Below are 23,053 nucleotides of genomic sequence, written 5' to 3' on the forward strand. Positions count from 1 at the left end.
TGATGATAGAATACACAAACAAAGCAGGAAGCAGTCATGATTTCTGCCTTGAAGTGATGTTGGTCAATTGGGCTAATATTCATGTACCCTCTAAGGCTCTGCTGCAGCGTCATCGCCCCCAAGAAGCCTTGCCAGATTCTCTAGCCTAGGCTCAAGGTCACCTTCTGTGGTCCCAGATCCCCAGGTATATCTGCCTCATTGGGAATATGGATTAAATTGGTTATTAGTAAAGTACTTACCTTTTAATGACCAAATCCTACCCTAGATTTGAATTACCTCAGAGCAGGGAATTATTTTGTGCTTGAGTGGTTTAATATATTTTTTCTATCACTTGGCACAATGTGTAGAAAAAATAAGTATCTTTTGAATGAATGCGTAAAAATTACAAAACAGCTCGGTTTTTGAAGAGGGCCAGATGCAGAGCCTGAAGTTACAGATTATGTGTTTTGGTAGTTCTTAGGAGGATTAGTGAGGGTTGGATTTGTCACAGCATGAGGTAGGATCTTTATTTTTCTCCTTTATAGACAGGTAGAATGTGAGTGAGTGGAGGGTAAAGAGAAGGGCATTGCAGCTATGAACAATTACATGAGTGAAAGCAGGAGAAGAATGAGCACAGATTTCAGGCAACAGCAGGGAGGCCAAGTTGCCTACAGCAAGAGGTATGGTATTGAGCTTTGGAGAGTGAAGCTGGAGAGAGAGCATAAAACCAAGATATGGAAAGTTTTAAAAGCCCAACAGAGAATTTCGATACATTATGATTCTGAAAGAACAGTCTGTTGAAAGTTTTGGAACCGAGTTTCTGTGTAAGAAAGTTTAATTCTGGCCAGACACAGTGGTTCACGCCTGTAATCCCAGCACTTTGGGAGGCCGAGGTAGGTGGATCACCTGAGGTTAGGAGTTCGAGACCAGCCTGGCCAACATGATGAAAGCCCGTCTCTACTAAAAATACGAAAATTAGCCGGGTGTGGTGGCATGTGCCTGCAATCTCAGCTACCCAGGAGGCTGAGGTGGGAGAATTGCTTGAACTGGGGAGGTGAATGTTGCAGTGAGCTGAGATCAAGCCACTGCATTCCAGCCTGAGTGACAGAGTGAGACTCCATCTTAAAAAAAAAAAAAGTAGTTTAATTGTTAGAAAGAGTCCAGAAAAAATTATGGTAATTTAGAAGGGAGAAGAAGAAACACCATAGAAATGGAATAGAAGCCAGAGAGGAGAGAGTAGATTTGTTAACATACCTAAGTGCTAAAAGATAGGACTGGGGAAAAATGAGATAATATGTGAGAAAAAAGCTGCTTAAACTGTAACAATACAACTCTAAGGTCACACACAAACACACACACACACACATGTTCATATACATGGATCCATACTTAAAGGAATAAAATAGGTGTTTTCTAAATAAAAACCAAAAGATAAAGGTTGCTTTGGGATATTTTGTTGGATTCAGTTAAATGAATTGATTTTTTTTTGGCAAAATATGAAAGAGAAGCTTGTATTTGCTAGCTCAGCCAAACGATTTACTCGTAAGGTCTTACAAGTCATCGTAGATTAATAGGTTTCTTCAGGGGTCCTCACAGGGCAAGGCCATTTGGTGGAAGGGAATAGTTAGTGACTGAGGTCATACATAATGATTGTTTAATTAGAGTGTTGTCAATTTACAGGATATTTCCCTGTTGCATAATTGGAATATAAAATCTAAGAAATCTAATCTAAGAAATAACAGGCATCATTTATGGTAGCAATAAATTTTTGTTACTTACATAGTTTTGTGTATAATAAAGTATATTTATTTCTCAAGAAATATTAAATCTTTGTTTTACTTAATGCCAAAAGAGTTTTCATAATCAACTGAATGTTTTGTAACAATTAGATGCATTCTGTCTTATAAAGCAATGCATGCTTTATAAGCGAAGCTTTGTCTGAATTTGGTGCTGGGAATGTTAAATGGAGCAAAGCTGCCACAAAGACTTTAGTTGCTTATTAACTCCCACAGTGCTTTTTCGGTTAACAGGGAGATTGCCGCACCAGAGAAGAGGCAATGATATTTGGCGTTGGACTCTGTGACAATGGATTTATGCACCATGGTAGGGATTTTTTATCCTGGGAGCTTACAGATGTATTTCATCACGTTGGTTCTTAGGCTACTGCAACACCCGGTGCTGCAGTGAGGTTGTTTAGAGATGAGCCAGCAAGACTGTCTGGGTCTTGCCATGAGTTCAGGTTGGGTCACCACAACTGCATTCAGTTTTACTGCTGGTGCCATTCCTATGTCTAATTGCTGTTACCTACCAATTGCCATGACTACTATCCTATTTTTCTAGCCTATGCTGATTCTAGAAGAGCAATGGCTTAAGCTAGAAGTTTTTCTGTTTTGTTTTGTTTTTAAGCTCATAAACCTCTTTGAGACTATTTCAGATTAGACTTATGGTTTTGTTTTGAATGCCAGTATATATTAGAATGATTAAATGACAGCATATGTGGTTGACTATTTACTGTTATTTTTTAAGAAAAATGTTTTTAAAATTACCTCAGAGAACAAAATTATAGATCTCTAGGAAAAAAATTATTTTTGATCATTAAATGTTAATTTTTTTTCTTGTTTGATGATTTCAAGTAAGTCACCACAAAACCTCTTTCTACTATGCCCTGGGATGACTTCAAGTAAGTCATCAAACAAGAATTTTTAAATAAAGTTCTTAGATTTATCACGGTAATGAGAGTAAGCTTTTCCTCTTTGTAACATCATATAGAATCCATAAACCCAAACAGTCTTCTCTCTCTTTTTATTTATTTATTTATTTTTTGAGACAGGGTCTCACTCTGTCACCCAGGCTAGAGTGCAGTGGCATGATCTCAGCTCACCACAACCTTTGCCTCGTGGGTTGAAGTGATTCTCCCACCTCAGCCTCTGGAGTAGCTGGGACTACAGGTGCATGCCACCACGTCTAACTAACTTTTGCTTTTCTTGGTAGAGATGGAGTTTCACCAAGCCAGGCTGGTCTTGAACTCCTGATCTCAAGTAATTTGCCTGCCCCAGCCTCCCAAAGTGCTGGGATTATAGGCGTGAGCCACTATGCCTGGCCTCTTTTTAATTATTAATATAATATGCTTATAAACATGTATTTGATAGCACTTATACCTATTTGTCAGTTACTTTCAGAGTATCTTTACATTTTTATGAAGAAGGAAGTACAGCAAAGGTTACAGTGATTTTGAGAAGATCCTTGGTTATCATTTTTTTGGGGGAAATTCCATCCTGTTTCCCTATCTCCAGATCACTCTGTGAGTTGTCGTGGAGAAATATTGGTCCTTGAAGAACAAACTATGAATGGAAGAAATTACATCATGTTAGGGGATTAAACCTGTAATATCAAGCTGAAAACCTGCAAAAGTTTCAATTTTTTTTCTTTAAAGTAAAGCACCAACACACAGTAATTTTATCTAAGCGTTTATTACAAAATGTTGAGTTACATCAAAAGTTTTTCATACAAAAGTCTGACAGTAAAGCATGAACAGTGTGGCTCATGCCTGGCTTTATTGATGCCCTATCATGCTCCTTTTAAAAGACAATTTGGTGGAGGGAAACAGCTGTAGCAGAAACATTGTGTGAGCTTTGGGAAACTGCTTAGATCATTAAGTCAATCTAAAATAGGTTCTGAGCTAGGCGCAGTGGCTCACGCCTGTAATCCCAGCACTTCCAGAGGCCAAGGTGGGAGGTATTGCTTGAGCCTAGGAGTTCGAGACCAGCCTGGACAACATAGCAAGATCCCATCTCTACGAAAATTTAAAATAGTAACAATAAAATAGATTCTCACTTCTGTTGCTAATTATGGCTTCCGTTGTTTTTTAAATTTGTGGTTGATAGTTTTATTTGTTAACTCATGTTGCCATCCAGTCTTTCAACCAAAGATCAATAAAGCCATTCATCCAGTCAACAATTATTTGTTGGAACTCTGTAAAAATAATGAAACCAAATAGCTATCCCTTTTGACTGCTTACTATATTCCAAGTTATTTATGTTTATTACCTTATTTTGGTTTTATGCAACAATATGTAGAAGGTTTTATTGCCCCCACTTGACAGATGAGGAAACTGAAACTCAGAGGGATTAAGTAACTTTCTTATCTCACTTCCAGACCTGGAATTTAAACTCAGGTCTGTCTCATCACAAAACCTAACTTTTTCTGCTGTGCCCTGGGATCACTTTCTTTTAGTCTCTGGCTTAATGAATCAACCTTCAAGGTATTAAGGACAGACAAATAAGAAATAGAGAACTTTTCTTTTGTAAAGTATTTTGACAGCTGTCAGGATCTCACTGAATACAAATTCTTCATATCAATATTTAGCCTTATTTTTTAAAATACTAACAAAACATAAACTTTATTTCATCAGTGCATTCCAAGAATCTTAGGGGATTTGGGGGAAAATACTAATGTTCAGATAAGGGGGAAAAAACAGACCTTCCTAGAAATAAGGTTATTTGAGAATATTGCTTTTAAACAGAAAAGGAATTCGTGGAAACTAAAATCACATTTCACCCAGAAGACATATTTCTGGTTTTAAGTGTTGGAACAAAAGTGAACACAATGGGAGTTGTTCACACACAGAAGGCAACACTTAACCCATTTGAATTTTCCCATAATTGTGTTGGATATTAAAAACATGCTTAAAGTGTTTACTACAAATTGAAAACACCATAAATTTCTATGTTTTGGAGGCAAGCATTTTTGGATTCATTATAATCTTTTATTTAAATTTGGATTTTAATCTGGAAAGCGAAGGACTTGGTTAAATTTAAAAAAGTTAGCCTTAGAAGAAATACTATTTGTTTTAAAAAATTCAAAATCCTGTAGGTAAAAGTAATTGAAAGGAGACATTGGCTTGAAATTATAGAAAGAAAGAGAAAAAAAAAACAAAACCCGGGGCTACTTGTGAATATAACTAGTCCTAGGAGTATAAAGTTGAGGTTATGGGTGCAGGTATTAATTTATAAATGTCACTGCTATTGAAAATGAGTTTGATTTTTGAATTAGTGAAATAATTTGAATCTGTCTTTTTCTGTAGTCCTTGAAAAAAGCGAATTCAAAGATGAACCCCTACTTTTCCGTTTTTTTTCGGATGAGGAAATGGAAGGATCAAATATGAAACATCGACTTATGAAACATGACTTAAAAGTTGTGGAAAATGTTATAGCTAAGTCATTATTGGTAAGTTTATTGATATGTTATGAAAGTTTTCCTCTTGATTAGACATTAGCAGAAGACTGCGTTCAACATGTTTGACGGTGATGCACATTACTTCATTCTGTTTGACTTGTAATTTTTTTCATAGTTGCTTTATCAATAATGTTAATATTTTGCATTTCAGATTAAATCCAATGAAGGCAGCTATGGCTTTGGGCTAGAAGACAAAAATAAAGTTCCAATAATAAAGTTGGTAGAAAAGGGATCTAATGCTGAGGTAATGTAAATTAGCATTTTAATTTAAATTTGTTGTCATGACATAAAAATAGAGAAATTCTAAACAAATTGAAATCTGCCTTTAAAGATAATCAGCCTTGAAATTATCTTTATCGGACATAATGTCTCTGGATAATCTTACAAGTTCTACTGAATACCTTTGGGATTAGCAGCAGCTGAGTCCTGTCTGGCCACTCAGGGATAATAGGGGCCGGGAGGTGGTGGGTATTCTATAGCAGCCGTCCCCAACCTTCTTGGTACCAGGGACTGGTTTTGTGGAAGACAATTTTTCCATGGGTGGAGGGTGGGGGATGGTTTTGGGATGAAACTGTACCACCTCAGATCATCAGGCGTTAGAGCGTCATAAGGAGTGGTCAGCATAGATCCCCCGCATGCGCAGTTCACAATAGGGTTCGCGCTTCTATGAGAATCTAATGCTACTGCTGCTCTAACAGGAGGTGGAGCTCAGGGTTTGTGCTCACTCGCCCGCTGCTCACCTCCTGCTGTGCGTCTGGTTACTGTCAGGCCTTGGAACCATACTGGTCTGCAGCCTGAGGATTGGGGACCCCTGTTCTAGAGCTCTTCAACTGTGAACTTCTTGACCTTCTGGGAGGCCAAGTGGCTCATTCTTTGTCCCTGGAGCTTCACTAATCACAGACTCCAACCTGGAGCCCCATGGAGACTGCATAGGGTAGCACTGTATTATGCATGGCAGATGGTTCTTCCTTTCTGTCAAGAGCCATGTCTTCTGTTTTCCCATCACCGTTGAGTCTTTTATATGAGTATAACTTTTATCACTAAAGGACATGCTGTGACTCTTTTCTCATTGGATTAATGCTCCTGATGTTCTCTCACTTCATCAGCCTTTTTTTTTTTTTTGAGACAAAGTCTCCCTCTGTTACCCAGGCTAGAGTGCAGTGGCGTGATCTCGGCTCACTGCAACCTCTGCCTTCTGGGTTCAAGTGATTCTCCTGCCTCAGCCTCCCGAGTAGCTGGGATTACAGGCCTGTGCCACCAGGCCCAGCTGATTTTTTTTTTTTTTTAATAGAGACGGGTTTTACCATGTTGGCCAGGCTGGTCTCAAACTCCTGACCTCAAGTGATCTGCCCACCTCAGCCTCCCAAAGTTCTGGGATTACAGGCATGAGCCACAGCACCCAGTGACTTCACCAGCCTTTTAAACAGAAAAACTTTCAGTCATGCATTCATTCATTCATTCAGAAGTATTTATTTAGTGCCTGTTATATACTCGGCAGTGTTCTAGGCTCCGGGAATACAGCAACAAACAAGACACAAAATCCCCCACCCTCATAGACCCTACTTTTCAATGCTATAGCCCAAGTATATCTAGTTTAAAGTATCCTCACCTTGGTGCCCCTGGTTGGAAGACACTTAATCCTCAAGCAAACTTCTCAATATTTAGATCTTTAATGAATGTGAAAATTAACAAAGTATGGTGTTTACCTTTGAATCTGTTTAAGTTAGTGGTAAACTGTCACCCATCCCCCTCTCTGCTAATGCCCAAGGTCTCTGTTTTATAAAAACACAGGTTCATGTAAGACAAAGCTTTCTGTACAGCACACTAATTTCAAACAAAATAACTCTGATCAACGTATGCACTGTTAGTGGACCTGGCCAACGAATGACCATTTTTAGCAATTGTCTATGAGAAGGAAATAGTTTCTCCCAGGTATTTTCAGAGGATGTTCTTAGAGCACAGCTGCATCTGACTATGCCACTAATAAAATGCCCTCTCTCAGGCTTTCATCATTTAGCTGATAGTCAAAACAGCGGTAGTTTATAGGCAATAAGGCTGGTTGAGAAGTGCGTGCTGGTTGGCGTGGAGGAATAATATCTCCCTTGTCCTCTTTTCAGCAGCTTGCACTGTTGACAACTCTATGCTGGTTGGAGCTCTCTTCTTTGGATTCCAGGCTCCCTCTGTCTCCTGCACTGGAGCTGCTTGAGCTATGTCAGGCTAGAGATGCATATTTTGGTGTCATTGATGTAGATACAGAAGTTGACACTTTCTGAGTTAATTGGCTATAGGTGGAAAACACAGTAAAAAAAATTAACCTGGGATTTGATTATAGTTAAAAGGATGAAATAAGCTAAAGAACAGTGAAATATAACAGAATAGGGAAGTAGGATGTTAAGTCTGGGAGGGAAATGGGGATAATTTTGGTAAAGTTCTGTGTTCAAATTTAAAACTAGGCCAAAGAGAATGATAACCATGTTATCCACAGTTCTGCTTTGTGAATTTGTATAAAAACACTGCAGGTGTGTTAAAATGTCAATATCTATAAGCTCTGAAACTTTTCATATTCTAATTTTGTGAAAAACTCACATTTCTTATTAAAATATACTTTGACTTATTTTTTGTAATTTCTCTCTTAGATGGCTGGCATGGAAGTCGGGAAAAAGATTTTTGCTATTAATGGTGACCTAGTTTTTATGAGACCTTTCAATGAAGTGGATTGCTTCCTGAAATCGTGTTTAAACAGCAGAAAACCTCTAAGAGTTCTTGTGAGCACAAAGCCAAGAGAGTAAGTTGTATGATTTATGTGTGATTTTTTAAAAGTTATACATAGATAAGTAACACAGAAAAGATAACTAAGTAAATGCTTAGAATTAAGCATCTCATTGCTTGGAATGCTTGAACCTACCACTAATAATGGTTTACAGATGATGGGAGAAGCTACCTCGCTTACGATGCTAAAATACTTGTTACTTGAATCATGTAGTTTTAGTAGAAATAATGCTTTTCTTTTGCTGCCCAGATTTTCCTGGTCTGAGTTGAATTGGGTTTTACTATGAGTGAAGAAAACTAGTAGAACATTTGAGAATAAAGAACAGTGTTTCTCCATGTTCGGCTATAAGAATTTCTGGTGCTATCAGATGATTAGATACCATTTATAATTCAACACTCATAAGAGATGCAAAAAAGACTGAAAAATAATCCATGCTTGCATGTGCTTAGTAATTTGTCCATTTCTTTAAAAAATTCTATTATCTATCTACCTATGATTAGAAAAAAGTTATGTTTATTATAGAAAATGTAGAGAATACAAATGTTTCTAAAGGGAGACTTTTTTTCTTACAATATCACCCATAAATAGCCATTGTTGTTCCTTTGAAATTAAGTATTAACGAAAGTTTTTAAAGTATTGGTACACATATACACAATCAGGTACCCACAAAATGAGAGCATGCTCTGTATGCTACTTTTTAATAATATACCATGCATATACTTGCAAGACATGGGCTTTTCTTGTGCAAATCATTTCCATCAATGGTTTAGTATTTCCTTATCATATTTACCTTGAATTGTTTAACCAATTAATTAATTGAGATAATTTGTACAAACTAGCATAATATATCAAAATTATTGTTTAAATTTTACTTGTATCATTTGTCAATCATGAGAAAAAACTTCATTAGTTTTAAAGCAAATGAAGTTTAGCACTTCAAAAATAAGATTTTTTAAATTTTAACTACCTATTAAAATATAAGTATATGCAGTATTCTTCCCTGCCTTAAATATATTTTAATATGTAAAAATACATATTTATATGTAATATGTTTATATGTTATATATATTCAGGAATAGCTGGATGTACTTCTGCAGTGTTTATCTTAAGAGCCAAAGTGCAGTGCAGTGGGCTGGGTTCTCCCTAGTGAGTCTCTTCAAGGCAGTGTGAATTCATTAAAGCAGATGCTTTAGCTTCTACCAATAGTTTACCAAGAGGTCTGAAAGAGTGAGCATGACACTCACTTTTTACTAACATAGGAAGACTGGGCTAGAGGGCAGGAAAGAAGCACAGCAATGTCTTCCCTCTAAACCTAATTATGGTCTGTTCCTCTCCCTTTATTCAACTCTGTCTAGGAGAAGACTGTCCTGCTTGCCCATCTCCTGACACTTTGAGGGCATTTAAAAGGAAGAAGACAGATTGGAAAGGAATAAGGGAGCAGTATGCAAAGCAATCATTAGGTCCTCCCTAGGGCCCCCTGATTTAACCCTACAAATACTGATCTACTGATCAGAGACATTCCAACAATTAGAGACTTTGAGGTCATCAACTTCAAAACTGAATAAATAGGAGCAAATCCTCAGTCGTAGACTTAGTTGCTAGATGAGCAGAATAGCAATCTGTGTCTTCTGACTCTTCTTAGTGTTCGTTGCGCTGTGTCTAGAACTCTAGATTCCAGGTTCAAGCCTCTCTTCCACTACTTGCTAGCTAAGTGTATAACTTCACGTCCTCATCCATAAAATGGGGATAAGAGTACCTGTGCCATGGAACTGCAAGGAATGTTGAATAAAACTAGGTTTGTAAAGAACTTAATGAAGTGTCAAGTACATAGTAAGTACCCAGTGATGCTATATATGATGCTGTTGTCTTCTCATTTTATTATGTTTCATTGCTACTTTATTATATCGAGATCATATTTTACATTGTATAGCATACTCATTTTTTTGAAGATGGCATCCTCATTTTTAAAAAATTTGTTTGAAATAAATGACTTTTCCTTTATGTCCTTATTCTAATGTATGAGTTCTATAAATCACTGTCATATTTTCTTACAATAGCTTCTTGGAATTTAAGTAGTATCCCATTTTGAGGAAAAGGGAAAAATATGAGAGATAAATGCAAAAGAATTTTCTTTTGATTCTAGCTATATTTCATACTAGATAACATTAAGGGATTTTTCAAAATACTTTGTAGCAGATAATTTAGTACACTCATTTTCTGTAGGAAATAGAACATCCATCTTGTATAAATGTAATTCTTTTTTAATAGGGAATATAATGTTCTCACCAGGGAAACATGTTTTCTAAAGATCATTTTACTAAGGGGGTTCCAACAGTTGGACCAAAATGCACATCATGGTGTTTTGTACAATTTCGATTAAGGAAAAAATAATTCTCTTAAAGATTAGAGTCAACCTTCCATAGCAGTGTTAGAAGGATAGAAAAACCTTGCTCAGTAAGATTGAGAGGCCACTGTGAATTACTCAAAATCCAAAAGCAACAATAATTCACCGCGGCCTGAAAGTTCTATGTTGTTTCAGCAGAAGTGAACTCTCATTCATAATATATAGAAGCATGAACTGCTTCTGATTTTGTTTCAGGCTCACCAAAATATGTATTCATTCCCTTTTTCTTTCTTTGGTCAGTTATCTTTCATTTTCAAGTGAAACTTTGACAAACACTGATAACTATGTGTTATTCAAAGGAAATGAATACAGCCCTGTACCCCAAAAACTATTTAATTAAGGATAAAGGATTCATTAATTCTGTGACCTTGATCCCACATATGTACAGATAACTTCATAGTGTATAACCTAATTTATAATAATACTTTCAAGTTTTCCGAGAGCAGAAAATCTTCATTTCTATCCCTGAATGCCTGCTTAGATTATATTTGAGATTGCAGTGCCAGCCTCTCTGCCTTAAGCCTAAATGTAGCCTATGGCTTTCTGAAGTGTTTGAGCCCTTAGTTTTGTTCAAACTGTCTCCCACAGCGATTTCATAAGCTGCAGATAAGTCCTGCTGTATCTACCTTCAGATTCTGTTTAATATGCCTTTGAAGTGCTGCTGACATTTATTTTATGATTAACTCATCTTTTGGGAAACACTTTTGTTTCTTGGGCATCAAGGGCTATCTATCACAATTTATTGCGTTGTATTCATTTGTTTTTGTTCCCGGCTGCGATATCATACTCTTATTGTTATGATGTTCCCTCGCATCTTGCACTCTCTGCTATCTGATTCATTGTTGCTATCTGATTTCTGGCTTTCTTCTGTGGAGTATCTTATTTATGAGTGCCAAATTGGACATCCCTGACTGGTTTGCCATGACAGCTTGCTCAAGTTTCCCATCTCTTCATATTCTTTTTTTCTTTTTTTAACGTAGATTCATTGGAATGATTTCTTTTCTTATTCAGGTTTGCCTTCTGATGTATTATTCTTTTAAACCTTCATTGCATAAATACTACAGTGAATCATTTTCTTAAAATATTTTGATACCATGTTTGACAGATCTGTTCTTTATAACTAGCTCTTTGTTGTTCTTTGATAAAGCTCCCAATAGGTAGAAATGTATTAACTCTGTATTTCTGTTACATTAATTTTTATAAAGAATTTCATAGGTCCCTCATTTTTTTCTTTGTAACAGTAAACTCAGGAGAAAAGTTTCTGTTTTATTAAGTACCTGTATAGCTCATAGCACAGTACAGGGCAACTTACCAAGGTTATTTCTTTTTAATTGCCACAGATACCCTGCAGAGTAACTTTTAACAATGTTATCTTTCTGTGAAATTTTCTGTGTCAGAGTAGTTAAGGAGCTTATCCAAGTTATCCGGCTACAAACTGACTATGTGAAGATTCAAGGCTAGGTTTAAGCAGGTGTGGTGGCTCACACCTGTAATCCCAGCACTTTGGGAGGCTGAGGCAGGAGGATCACTTGAGTCCAGTAATTTAAGATGAGCTTAAGCAATGTAGGAGACCCCATGTTTGTGAAAAAAATAAGGTAAAGTAACCAAGCATGGTGTCACCTTGTGCCTGTGTTTGTCTCCAAGGATTTCTAGCCAAACATCTTTCACACTGTAGACCCTCAATATGTATTTATTGAGAGGTGTAAAGGTGTACACGATGATTATTTTAACCAGTTGTGATGCTTACGATTCATCTTACCTTATTTTCTGATCGATTTAGGACAGTGAAAATTCCAGATTCAGCTGATGGACTTGGCTTCCAGATCCGAGGATTTGGCCCTTCTGTTGTGCATGCTGTAGGAAGAGGTAGGAAATTCATCTTGCAGGGAAACAGCTTTCCAGCAGGTTTGGGATGTGCCCGACAGAACAGGAATGTGTTTAAAACAGGCAGAATCATGTTGTTATGGTTCTCAATTATATTTTCACTGTATTAACTCAATGGTAGCACATTCCAGAAACATTAAAAAAACGAAAAAATTCTAAGCCATATTTATCATTGTTAAAAAATTGATATAAGAATTATGCCTAAATCTCACTTTTCTGCATGCTTTAGTTTATCCAAAGAATGTAATAAATTTAAGATTTTCTATTTGTATTTTTCTTGATTTCAAGTAATTGTGTTTCTTTGTCAGTAATCCAAAGTTGTGAGTTTTTAGGTTTAAAGTTGATCTGTGGACTTTTTAACCTATTGCTATACACTTCCTTCAGGTACTTTTATAAATCGTGGTTAAATCTCATCATAAGATGCGTTTTAAATTCAATAATTTTAGTGACTAAAAAGTTATGTTTACACTTATTCTTTTTTCGTTTGATTATTGACATCTCTTGTTATCATATGTATTTTTTAAATTTTAAATTGACACTAGCAATAATTGAAGGAAATAACTGTCAGATCCCACATTGCTAAACATAGTAAGTAACTTGCGCCTATAGCAAGAAGTGTCACTATTAGCGTAAGAAGTCATGTGTTTATCTAACAAGAGACATACATGCTTTTTATTACTAAAGAATGTAAAGTATCTTGATGTGATCACCCAAAAATTTGGCAAGAAAATTTTAAGAGGGCATTTTTATCAGAATCAAATTTATCAAGGACATACTAGCTAGACCTTTATTATATTATAACATCACTTTCATTATTGTATGTATGATAAAAACATCTGATTTCAGAAAGCTGTCTTTTCTCTCAGATTTCTAAAACATATAGATGGATAGACAGTTAAAACCTTCCCAATAACTCATTAAATATTGTCAGACTAAAATGGGATATTGAGGCACCAAATATCTTCTGCATTTTCACAAAGCCAAAAAGTAATAATTCACATTAATGGTGCTATAAAATAGCTTAAAGCCTGAGTGAATCAAGCTGTACCTCTTCCCTTATTACAATGTCATTTAAAGAGCAAGGTTCTATCTTTGGAGCTTAGTAATGGGGTTGGCCTACGTCTGGTTTCTGTGCTTTTTGCTTCTGAAGGGTAAAAGACAGAAATGCTCCAGTGCTTTCTCTTTCAGATGTATATGAAATGAAAAGATATTTGGTTATTTTTTGGCACTGTAATTTTGCCACAAGAAAAAGATATTTCTCGTGTGGGTCACTGCAGTCATGCTTGCCAGCATCCCCAGGCTCCCCTGCCTCCCACCCTCAGCTGCATTCTAGCTACTGCACTTCAGCCTTGGATCAACCTAACCACTTCTTCTCTCTTTCTCCCTTGTAGCTAGAAAAAACTGTCATGGTTATTGAATTAGTGTCTCCCAATTCACTGTCTTCTACTGGGCCCGTATTACTACTCAGCATTTTTTAAAATGTGTCCTTGATTAGTTTTTTTTGCTCCTCAAAATTGCTTCCTATATCCCAAGATGAACTTGTTCCTGCTTTACAGACAAATTCAGCCTTTCAGACAGGAAGCCCTTGGAGTCTTCCATTTATAGCAAGTTTGAGACTCTTAGGCAAGGTGAGGACTTCACAGTCCGGCTCTATTCAACTCTCCAATCCTGTCTCTTCCAGCCACTCCCATTCTAAGCTCACACAAACAGAACAGCTTGGATGCTTCCAAGTGGCCAGGTGATTTCACGAAGCAAGGCCATTTTTCAGGCTGTTCTTTCTGCTGATAATTTTCCATTTTCCCCTAAGACTCAATTCAATGCAGAAAACCACTTAACATTTCTAGGAATGAATTTTATGGGGATTAAGAAGAAATGCAAAGATATATACTTGAATGTAAATTATTTTCTTAAAGATGTTTAATAATTTCTTTATGAGAGACATTGTTGTCACAAAAGAAGTCTCTTCTAACATATTTACAAGTTTATAATCATTTGTATTAATTATTTGCATTGTATTTGTTACATGTATTTATTAATGGTACTTTGTTAATATTGATTTGATCACACTATCAAATAACAATAATTGGAAGGTTCTGAGAAATCTTAGCTCACTGGTTAGGATATGTTACTTTCATATTTAAATCTATATCAATGCAAACAAAATGACTGGATGAGTGATATTATCTCATTAATTCTGTTCTCTACAAATTCCCCTGTTTCTGACTTTTTGTATATGTGTCAAACTCTTATTTTTCTTGGAAAAACCAGTCCGATCATAGTTGCTCTTGACTTGATTTTTCTCTTAAGGATTTTCTTTTTTATGTGCGTGTTAAATTGTTGTCATTTTAAAAAACAGAAGTGAATACTATTTGAATATTTAGAAATATTGTAGAATAAAGGAAGATAAGTAAGGCATATGTTTCTGGTCTTCTCATTTTGCCATTGTATATGCATATTTAGAAAGATTGACTGGACATTTGGAAGGAAAAAGAACTGATTAGTATTATAAAGGTCACTTTGCAACATCCCTTCAAACTAATTCTTAGGGAGGTGAGAAATATTCTATTGATCACAGTTTGAAGGTTAAGTTAAAAAGCAGAAAAGTGTTGAGAGGGCATTGCTCTCAGAACCAAGTTTATCGAGATTATACTAGCTAGACTTTGATCATATTTTAAAATTGCTTCCATAATTGTATATATCATACAAATGAATCTTATTCCTGAAATTAGTTTTTGGTTATTTTCCCATTTGTATTTATAGGAACTGTGGCTGCAGCAGCTGGCCTTCACCCTGGACAGTGTATTATCAAGGTGAATGGAATCAATGTCAGCAAAGAGACACATGCCAGTGTCATTGCACACGTTACAGCCTGCAGGAAGTACAGGCGGCCAATGAAGGTAAGTGGCCCTTCGGATAATCTGGATCTGAGTGACTACTTGCATAAAGACCTAAGGGGCGAGGTGGGATAGTGCCAGAGATGTTTGTGGTTTCCAATTTTAAGTTTAAAATTAAACACAGCATTATAAATCTCATAAAGATTGCTTTATCTGCATAATTAATTATAATTGATTGTGTTTAAATGGTTACATTTTATTATTACAGTACTGCCATCTGTTTAAAAAGTGATCTGGGGTATTTTCATTTTCATCGAGATACGAGTTTTATCAAATTGAAATCCAAAGGTTTGAAGTGTTTTCTTGGCCCTTGTGATTGCTTTAGAATATATAATCATTGTGTCTGTGTCTGTATGTATGAACTATAAATACGTATACTCTTTATTAGAAGACTTCTGTGAAAAAGCAAAAATTGTGGGTTTTATAAGCTCCGTGATTGATTTCGAGGTATATTTATTTAGGTAACCGGATTTAGCTTTTAAAGGAAAATACCAAAATGTATTTAGGTAACCGCATTTGGCTCTTAAAGGAAAATACCAAAATGTACTTGGCGTTATCTAAAATTGTAAAACACTATCCTTTGATCTACAAGTGCCACAAAAAACTAAAATTAGAATCATAATTCATAAGCAAAGCTATTATCTCATGAAGAAAATGTGAGTATTGGCATATAAGAGAAAACTCCTGCAATGTAATCAGCTAGATGCAGGCAGAACTTTACGGAAGTCTTGTATTTTCCTGTCATGCATAATGAAGTACTCATTTCTGGATTTGAGGATGTGACTATGTCCAAACCTGGAAGATGAATGGCCATTTTCTCATAAGCCAGGGCTGATGGCCTGCAAAATACTGAATCTACATGAAAATAACTGATCAGTTTTACTTAATGAGAAGGTCACATCTAGCATAGCAAATTGGAAGTTATGCATAGGCTCATAGGTTACTCTGGTTGATAGTAGCTTGATAAATATTTGTTGAACTGTATTATTGAATGAATGTTTAAAGTCTCCTCTGAAATGATCAAATCTTTTCTCTTCTACCAGAATGTTAATAAGCAGAGAAATCAATTTGAGTTTCATTTCTTTTTATTTTCCCTGCCTACCCTCTTATAGAGGTGTTGATCAGTGAAATAATTAAAGAAAAGCAATAAATGGGCAGAAAAATCCACTAACATGCTCTCCCAGATATCCATTGCCACAAAATAGACCACTGCAAAACTTAGTGGCTTAAAACAATGATAATTGACTATTTGTCTTGATTCTATGGGGCGGCCGTGGGGTGGTTCCTATGAGGTTACTGATGTGGCTGCCTTCTGCTGGGACCCGACTTTTGCTTCCCCTGTTCGTGGCCTCTGTTTCCATCTGGCAGGTCACCCTCCAGAGCACCTTTGCATGGCCTCTCTTTCCAGTCTCTAGCAGGGTTTTCTTTTCAGTGTGTGTCTGGATTTTAAGAGGGAACATTACAAGTGATAAACGTTCTACTTAGATTGTACTTGCTAGTATCCCTTTGGACAAATCAAATCACGTGGCCAAGCCCAGGGTCAATGTGGGAAACTAAGCGGTGTGGCTCATTGGTGGCCACAACAGGGCACCAAGATGTAATGGAATGATCAAATATTAGCATTTTAATGATTTGTAGCAATATATTAATTAGACACACTTGAGAAGCTAATACAAAAAATAGATAATACATATTGTATCACACTTCAATAATGCAGTTTAATTTGATTTAACATCTTATCTAGAAAATCTATAACCCTTAAAGTAATGTAACCCTTGAAGCATTTGTTTGGTAGTCATCTCATCTCCCTCATTTCTCTAAATAAGACTGGAACTGCTGTTAAAATATAAGATAATTTTTAAGGAAATCACCCTTAAAAATAGGATGTTTTTTATTTGGAGGGATTAAAAGATAGTTACGTTACTTGGGAGACCAATGAAATGAATGATGTCCTTCCAATTTTCATATTTGATTCTAAAATAGCAGTAAATGTATTAGAATATATCTGACTATTAGGAGAACATGTAATGATTTGTACAATTATAGATAATTGATTCATCAGACAACTGTCCCTCTCACAATTGTTTTATTTTGTTGTCTTATTAAGAAGAGATGGGGTCTCACTACGTTGCTCAGGTTGGTCTTGAACTTCTGGGCTCAAGCGATCCTCCCACCTCAGCCTCCCAAAGTGCTGAGATTATAAGTGTGAGTCACCATGCCCAGCCACATTTGATTATTTTAAAATGTGATTTATAACCTACTTACGATATACTTGAAGCATTTAAGTAAGACACTTGGGAATATATCCTATTTAAAAACATACATCTTTGGAACATATCTTGGAAGATAAAACTTGAAGCTTTAAAAAGTCAGTTTGTTAGGCCAGGCGCAGTAGCTCCCGCCTGTAATCCCAGCACTTTGGGAGGCCAAGGCAGGCGGATCGCCTGAGGTCAGGAGTTCGAGACCAGCCTGACCAACATGGAGAAACCCTGTCTCTACTAAAAATACAAAATTAGCCAGGCATGGTGGTACATGCCTGTAATCCCAGCTACTCGGTTGGCTGAGGCAGGAGAATCACTTGAACCAGGGAGGCAGAGGTTGTGGTGAGTCAAGATTGTACCATTGCACTCCAGCCTGGGCAACAAGAGGAAACTCCATCTCAAAAAAAATAAATAAATAAAAAAGAAAGAAAGTGTGTTTGTTAAACAATATAATTGTCCTTGAGTTTTTATTAGTTTCTGATGTTAATTGTATCTCTCTTTCAAACTTTACTATTTTTAAAGAAACTAGAGGAATAAATAAGGTCAAGTCTCCAAATGGGCATGCATTTTAGGAAGCACTAATACCTCTGAGGTTTCTTTCCCCCCTCATTTCCAGCAAGATTCCATACAATGGGTTTATAATAGCATTGAGAGTGCTCAAGAAGACCTTCAAAAATCTCACTCCAAGCCCCCTGGAGATGAAGCAGGGGATGCTTTTGACTGTAAAGTAGAAGGTAGGTTTCTTATTTTCCTCTTCATGTGCTTATAGTATTCTTTTCCACTGTGCATGTGCCTACTCCCAAATATTGAAGGTCCTGTAATGTTGAAGCCACATTCTTAAGTCGTTATCACCAAACAGATGTCTGTCAAATGCATAAGTAATAATAGCTAGTAGCTGGCAAATTCTATTTGTTAGGCATTTTATGAAGTGTTTTTTTGGACTATCTCACTTAGTCATCAAAAAAGAAAATCTTATAAAATGGAAATGAGTATCATCATTCTTTTTTGAGTGGAGAAAACACTAAAGCCTATATAGGTTAAGGGACTTGCTCAAACTAGTTAAGTAGTAGAGTGAGGATTCAAACCCAGGTTATAATGTGTTTCCTTGTTTGGAGTTTCAATGTTGTTTAGACCTGGCCTCCAGTGTGCCTCACAGAGCAGCATTATCAACATCACCTGGGAGCTAGACTGAAATGCAGAATCTCAGCTGTACCCCAGATCTACTGAGTCAGAATCCGCATTTTAACTAGATTTGATTTGTATGCATATTAAAATTCAAGAAGTCCTGCTCTAGAAGATGCTTTTTTACTTTTACTGTATTCTAACATTGACAGTAAAGAAAGGAGCAAACTAGTAGTGTGAAAATGAGAGAGAAAAAGAGAGAGAGGGAGAGAGAGATCTTTTGATAAGGACAGTTATCATTTCTGTTTCCTCAATGGAGTAAACCAGCAAATGGCTCTATTCAGCGGCTTCTTTGCCAAGGGTGACTGAGGCAATTACGTTTATGTCTGCAGTTGACAAATACCTTAAATTATTGTTTCAAAACTTTTTCACAGAAGCCCATGAATCACCTCTTATATTTTCTTGGTGTCTTTCCGCTCATATTATTGGTGAATGTCTCTGGATATTTTTATTACACTGTTAGGTTCCTCCCAACCAGCACAGCTGGAGAAGAATTCCCTATTCTGAGGTGTTTTCATTCAAAACCCTTCTGACACCCTATATGTGTGGGGTTTTCCCCCATACCAACCAATTCCCCAAATCTCCTAACGCCAACTGGGTGTCCTACAATTCAGTTTAGTTGTAAAGCCAGGTGTTAGCACAGACACACAGGTTAGGGGATCAGCCCCACAAGGTTGCCCCCATTTCAGGCGCCTGTCACATGTTCCAGGCTTTCACCTGTATTTCTGACCAACTGGCTATATATTTAGTGGGTTCCCACATCCCTTCCTCGGGTTCAGTTATTTGCTAGAACAGCTCAGGGAACCCAGAAACTTACAATCACTGGTTTATTATAAAGGATAAGAAGTGAAAAGCCTGATGAAGAGATAAATAGGGTGATGTCTGGAAGAGTACTGAGCACTGAACTGTGTAGTGGGAAGCTCTGTAAGGGGTTGGGGTGTACCACCCTCCAGACATGTGGGTGTGTTCACTCACTCAGAAGCTCTCCAATCCCTGTCGTTTAGGGATTTTTATGGAGGTTCCATTCCTTAGACATGATTCATTAAATCATCAGCCATTGGTGACTAAACTTGAACTCTAGCCTCTCTCCCCTCCCCAGAGGTCCAGGGGTGGGACTGAAAGCTCCTACCCCCTAATCGCATGGTTGGTTCCCCTGACAACCAGCCCCCATCCTGATGCTAGCTGTGGGCTCACCAAGTGCCACCTGATTCACATAAACTCAGTTATGTTCTAAAGGGCTTGTTATAAATAACAAAAGACATTCCTGTCACCTCGATCACTCAGTAAATCACAAGCATTTAAAAGCTTTATTTCAGGAACGGGGCCAAATACATACATACATACATACGTGTGTGTGTGTGTGTGTGTGTGTGTGTGTGTGTGTGTGTGTATCTTTCTTTCTTCCCTTCCTTTCCTTTCCTTTCCTTTCCATTTTTTGTTTTTCAGAGTCTTTCTTTGTCACCCAGGCTAGAGTGTGGTAGTGTGGTGGTACTATATTATAGTTTACTGCAGCCTCTAATTTCTGGGCTGAAGTGATCCGCTGTCAGTTCCCTACCCCTTCCAGTAGCTGGGACTACACGCGCGTGCCACCATACCCAGCTAATTTTTTAAATTTTTGATAGAGACAGGGTCTTGCCATGTTGCCCAGGCTGGTTTCAAACTCTTGAGCTTAAGTGATCCTCCCATTTGACCTCCCTGACTGTTGGGATTATAGGCATGAGCCATGGCGCCCGGCCTATATTTCTTACTGTATATTCCCTATAAACACTGATCATATGGGGGGTACTTAGGAAAAGCTATTTTCTCTGCACTCCTAGAAGGCCACTTGGTTGGATGCTACCCAAGTCACGGGTAATATCAGAAACATCTCAACTCACTGGAGCAATAAGATTGTTATGGTAATACATAATATTTATTCAAAACAGGACAAATCTCAGGACCTTATTCTGAGGTTTATATTCCTAATTTGGAATAAATCAACCTTGGTGCCACATTGAAAGGTAGATTGGTTGCTATAATGCTCTGGAAATTGATTTGTAGCTATTCTAGGACTTAGTTACTTTAAGATAAATCAATATTCTACTTTTGCCTATTTAATATTTACTGTTTATGCTATTTTCGGGCTTTGTCGTTCTAAGTAAACTAATATTCTAGTTTTGTTTATTTAATTACTATTAGGTTTCCCAGGAGTTTCTTACTTGAGATTTTAGGTATTTTTCACCAGCTGATGTACTGTATGTAGGCTAAAAAACTATAGGCAGACATTTTAGATGGAAATTTTATTATAGTGAACAATGAGAAATTTTCTCAATGAGCACTCTCTGTAAGTTGCTGTTTGGGAAACTGCAGGCACCCTGTCTGCCAAAATAAAATGATTCTTGCATCTCCTTTCTGCTTCTTCAGTATGGCTTGCTTTATGGATTTTTTTCCTGCTTTAAGAAAATATTCATACAACATTTGAGGCAGTTTTAGAAATCCTGACTTTAAGTCATACATGTCTTTAATAAAAAACTTTATGTATAGTATTTATATTGATATAAATAGGTAGACATATGGTCCACAGATTGAAGTAGATATACAAAGATAAGACTAGTCATGTTAGAGTGCTGAGGTTTGGATCACTCAAGCATATGCTTTTCTCGAAATGTTATTTTTTAAAATGTTAACAAGAATAGATGCTTCATTTAACACATCAGATTTAACTATCCCTTAAAGAACTCTTTAAAAATTATTTAAAGAGACACAAAATTATTTGAGGAGATTAACAAACCCTTCATGAATTTACTGAGTTACAATTGTCTTTATTCCAGAGGTTATTGACAAATTCAACACTATGGCCATCATTGATGGGAAGAAGGAGCATGTGAGTCTGACAGTGGACAATGTCCACCTGGAATATGGTGTCGTGTATGAGTACGACAGCACAGCTGGCATCAAGTGCAATGTGGTGGAAAAGATGATTGAGCCCAAAGGTTTCTTCAGCTTAACTGCCAAGGTAGGAGTGATGCTGAAGAAATAAGATTTTTTGTTCTAAATAAAGGAACTGAAATCCTCCCCCTCCTTCACTTAAAAAAATTAAAATAGCTATACATGTTGCAGCTGTCAGCTCATTCAAACTTCTTTTTTTTTTTTTTCTTGAGACAGAATATCATTCTGTCACCCAGGTGAGAGTGCAGTGGTATGATCTCGGCTCACTGCAACATCTGCCTCCCGGGTTCAAGCAATTCTCATGCCTCAGTCTCCCAAGTAGCTGGGATTACAGGCATGCACCACCATGCCCAGCTAATTTTTGTATTTTTAGTAGAGACGAGGTTTCACCATGTTGCCCAGGCTGGTCTCAAACTCCTGACCTCAAGTGATCCAGCCACTTTGGCGTTCCAAAGTGCTGGGATTACAGGCGTGAGCCACTGTGCCCAGCCTCATTCAATTTCTCATTTTTCTCCCCCTCCTCCACTATTTGGTATGCATACAACTTCCTTTTATTGATCCTTTTGGAGCACAGTATTAAGTTAGATGAAACCCTTGCTTAGGCAGGTGTTCATTGATATGGCAAAGACTTCACAGCATTTAAGTTTGCTGTGTCTGTGAATTCATTATTGTGAATGCAATTCAGATGGTTTTCATGACAGATGCTACTTTTTTTTAAATGTACATAATCCTCTGAAGAGTATTCAAAGTCGTGAAATACATTATAAGAAATTTAAAATTTGGCAAGTGCCATGTTTATTTCATAAAATTTCGGGAACTGTAGAGATAGTTTATGAATAGATCCTCTGATATTTATGTAATTCTCATTTGGAAAGGACATCACCTTTGCAAAGGTCCTTAGGCTGAAACAAGATGGAGAGGAAGGAAGGGAGCCTTTATCCAAGTTAATAAAATACATGGTAAAGAGGCAACTGCTGGCTTTTCATGGCCTGCCTACAGGGTAAATCCATCAGACTCCTACTGTATTCTCCACAGGTGTTAGATTTAGTGTTTCGTACTGCTCTATATTCTATGAGAATTCAGATATCACAAGTAAGAAAAATGAGATGTAGCTTTCCTACCTTTATGTCTCTGTTTGAATTGTTGTTTAAAATATGAATGGTTGAGATAGATGTAGCATTTCTAACATGTATTTTTAAAATTTTAGTGGGAGGAAGTAATATAGACATCTAAATGAACTATTTTAAAAGTAATTATCTTTTGGTTTTATATTCTGAAAGTTAACTTTTTAAAAATCTCATCATTCTGATGCTATTGTAGCTCTCTATATATCTACTGATATCTAAAACATATATTTTTAAAATGCAGTCTCTTTCCATCTACATTATAGTATTAATGGGATCCATGTAAAAGTTTGGAACCAGGTTATTATAATTATTTTCTCATTTTCCAGCTATTTCAAGTTTGCAGAATTACATGGATTATTCTATATATGACAGCATATGAACTAGTATTG

General features: G+C 36.7%; 1 protein-coding gene across 2 annotated transcripts in view; it reads left to right on the plus strand.

Moving 5' to 3' along the window:
* PREX2 (phosphatidylinositol-3,4,5-trisphosphate dependent Rac exchange factor 2) overlaps positions 1-23,053 on the plus strand; it is a 309,846-nt gene that overhangs the window by 129,366 nt on the left and 157,427 nt on the right. For both annotated transcript variants that reach the window (XM_063668842.1, XM_054499002.2), the window contains exons 15-22: positions 2,010-2,082; positions 5,063-5,205; positions 5,366-5,458; positions 7,851-7,999; positions 12,169-12,254; positions 15,033-15,169; positions 18,044-18,161; positions 21,420-21,604. In XM_063668842.1, coding sequence (XP_063524912.1) covers positions 2,010-2,082; positions 5,063-5,205; positions 5,366-5,458; positions 7,851-7,999; positions 12,169-12,254; positions 15,033-15,169; positions 18,044-18,161; positions 21,420-21,604 — 984 coding nt within the window. The remainder of the gene's footprint in view (positions 1-2,009; positions 2,083-5,062; positions 5,206-5,365; positions 5,459-7,850; positions 8,000-12,168; positions 12,255-15,032; positions 15,170-18,043; positions 18,162-21,419; positions 21,605-23,053) is intronic.

Source organism: Pongo pygmaeus, chromosome 7, assembly GCF_028885625.2.
Source record: "Pongo pygmaeus isolate AG05252 chromosome 7, NHGRI_mPonPyg2-v2.0_pri, whole genome shotgun sequence".
Taxonomy (NCBI): domain Eukaryota; kingdom Metazoa; phylum Chordata; class Mammalia; order Primates; family Hominidae; genus Pongo; species Pongo pygmaeus.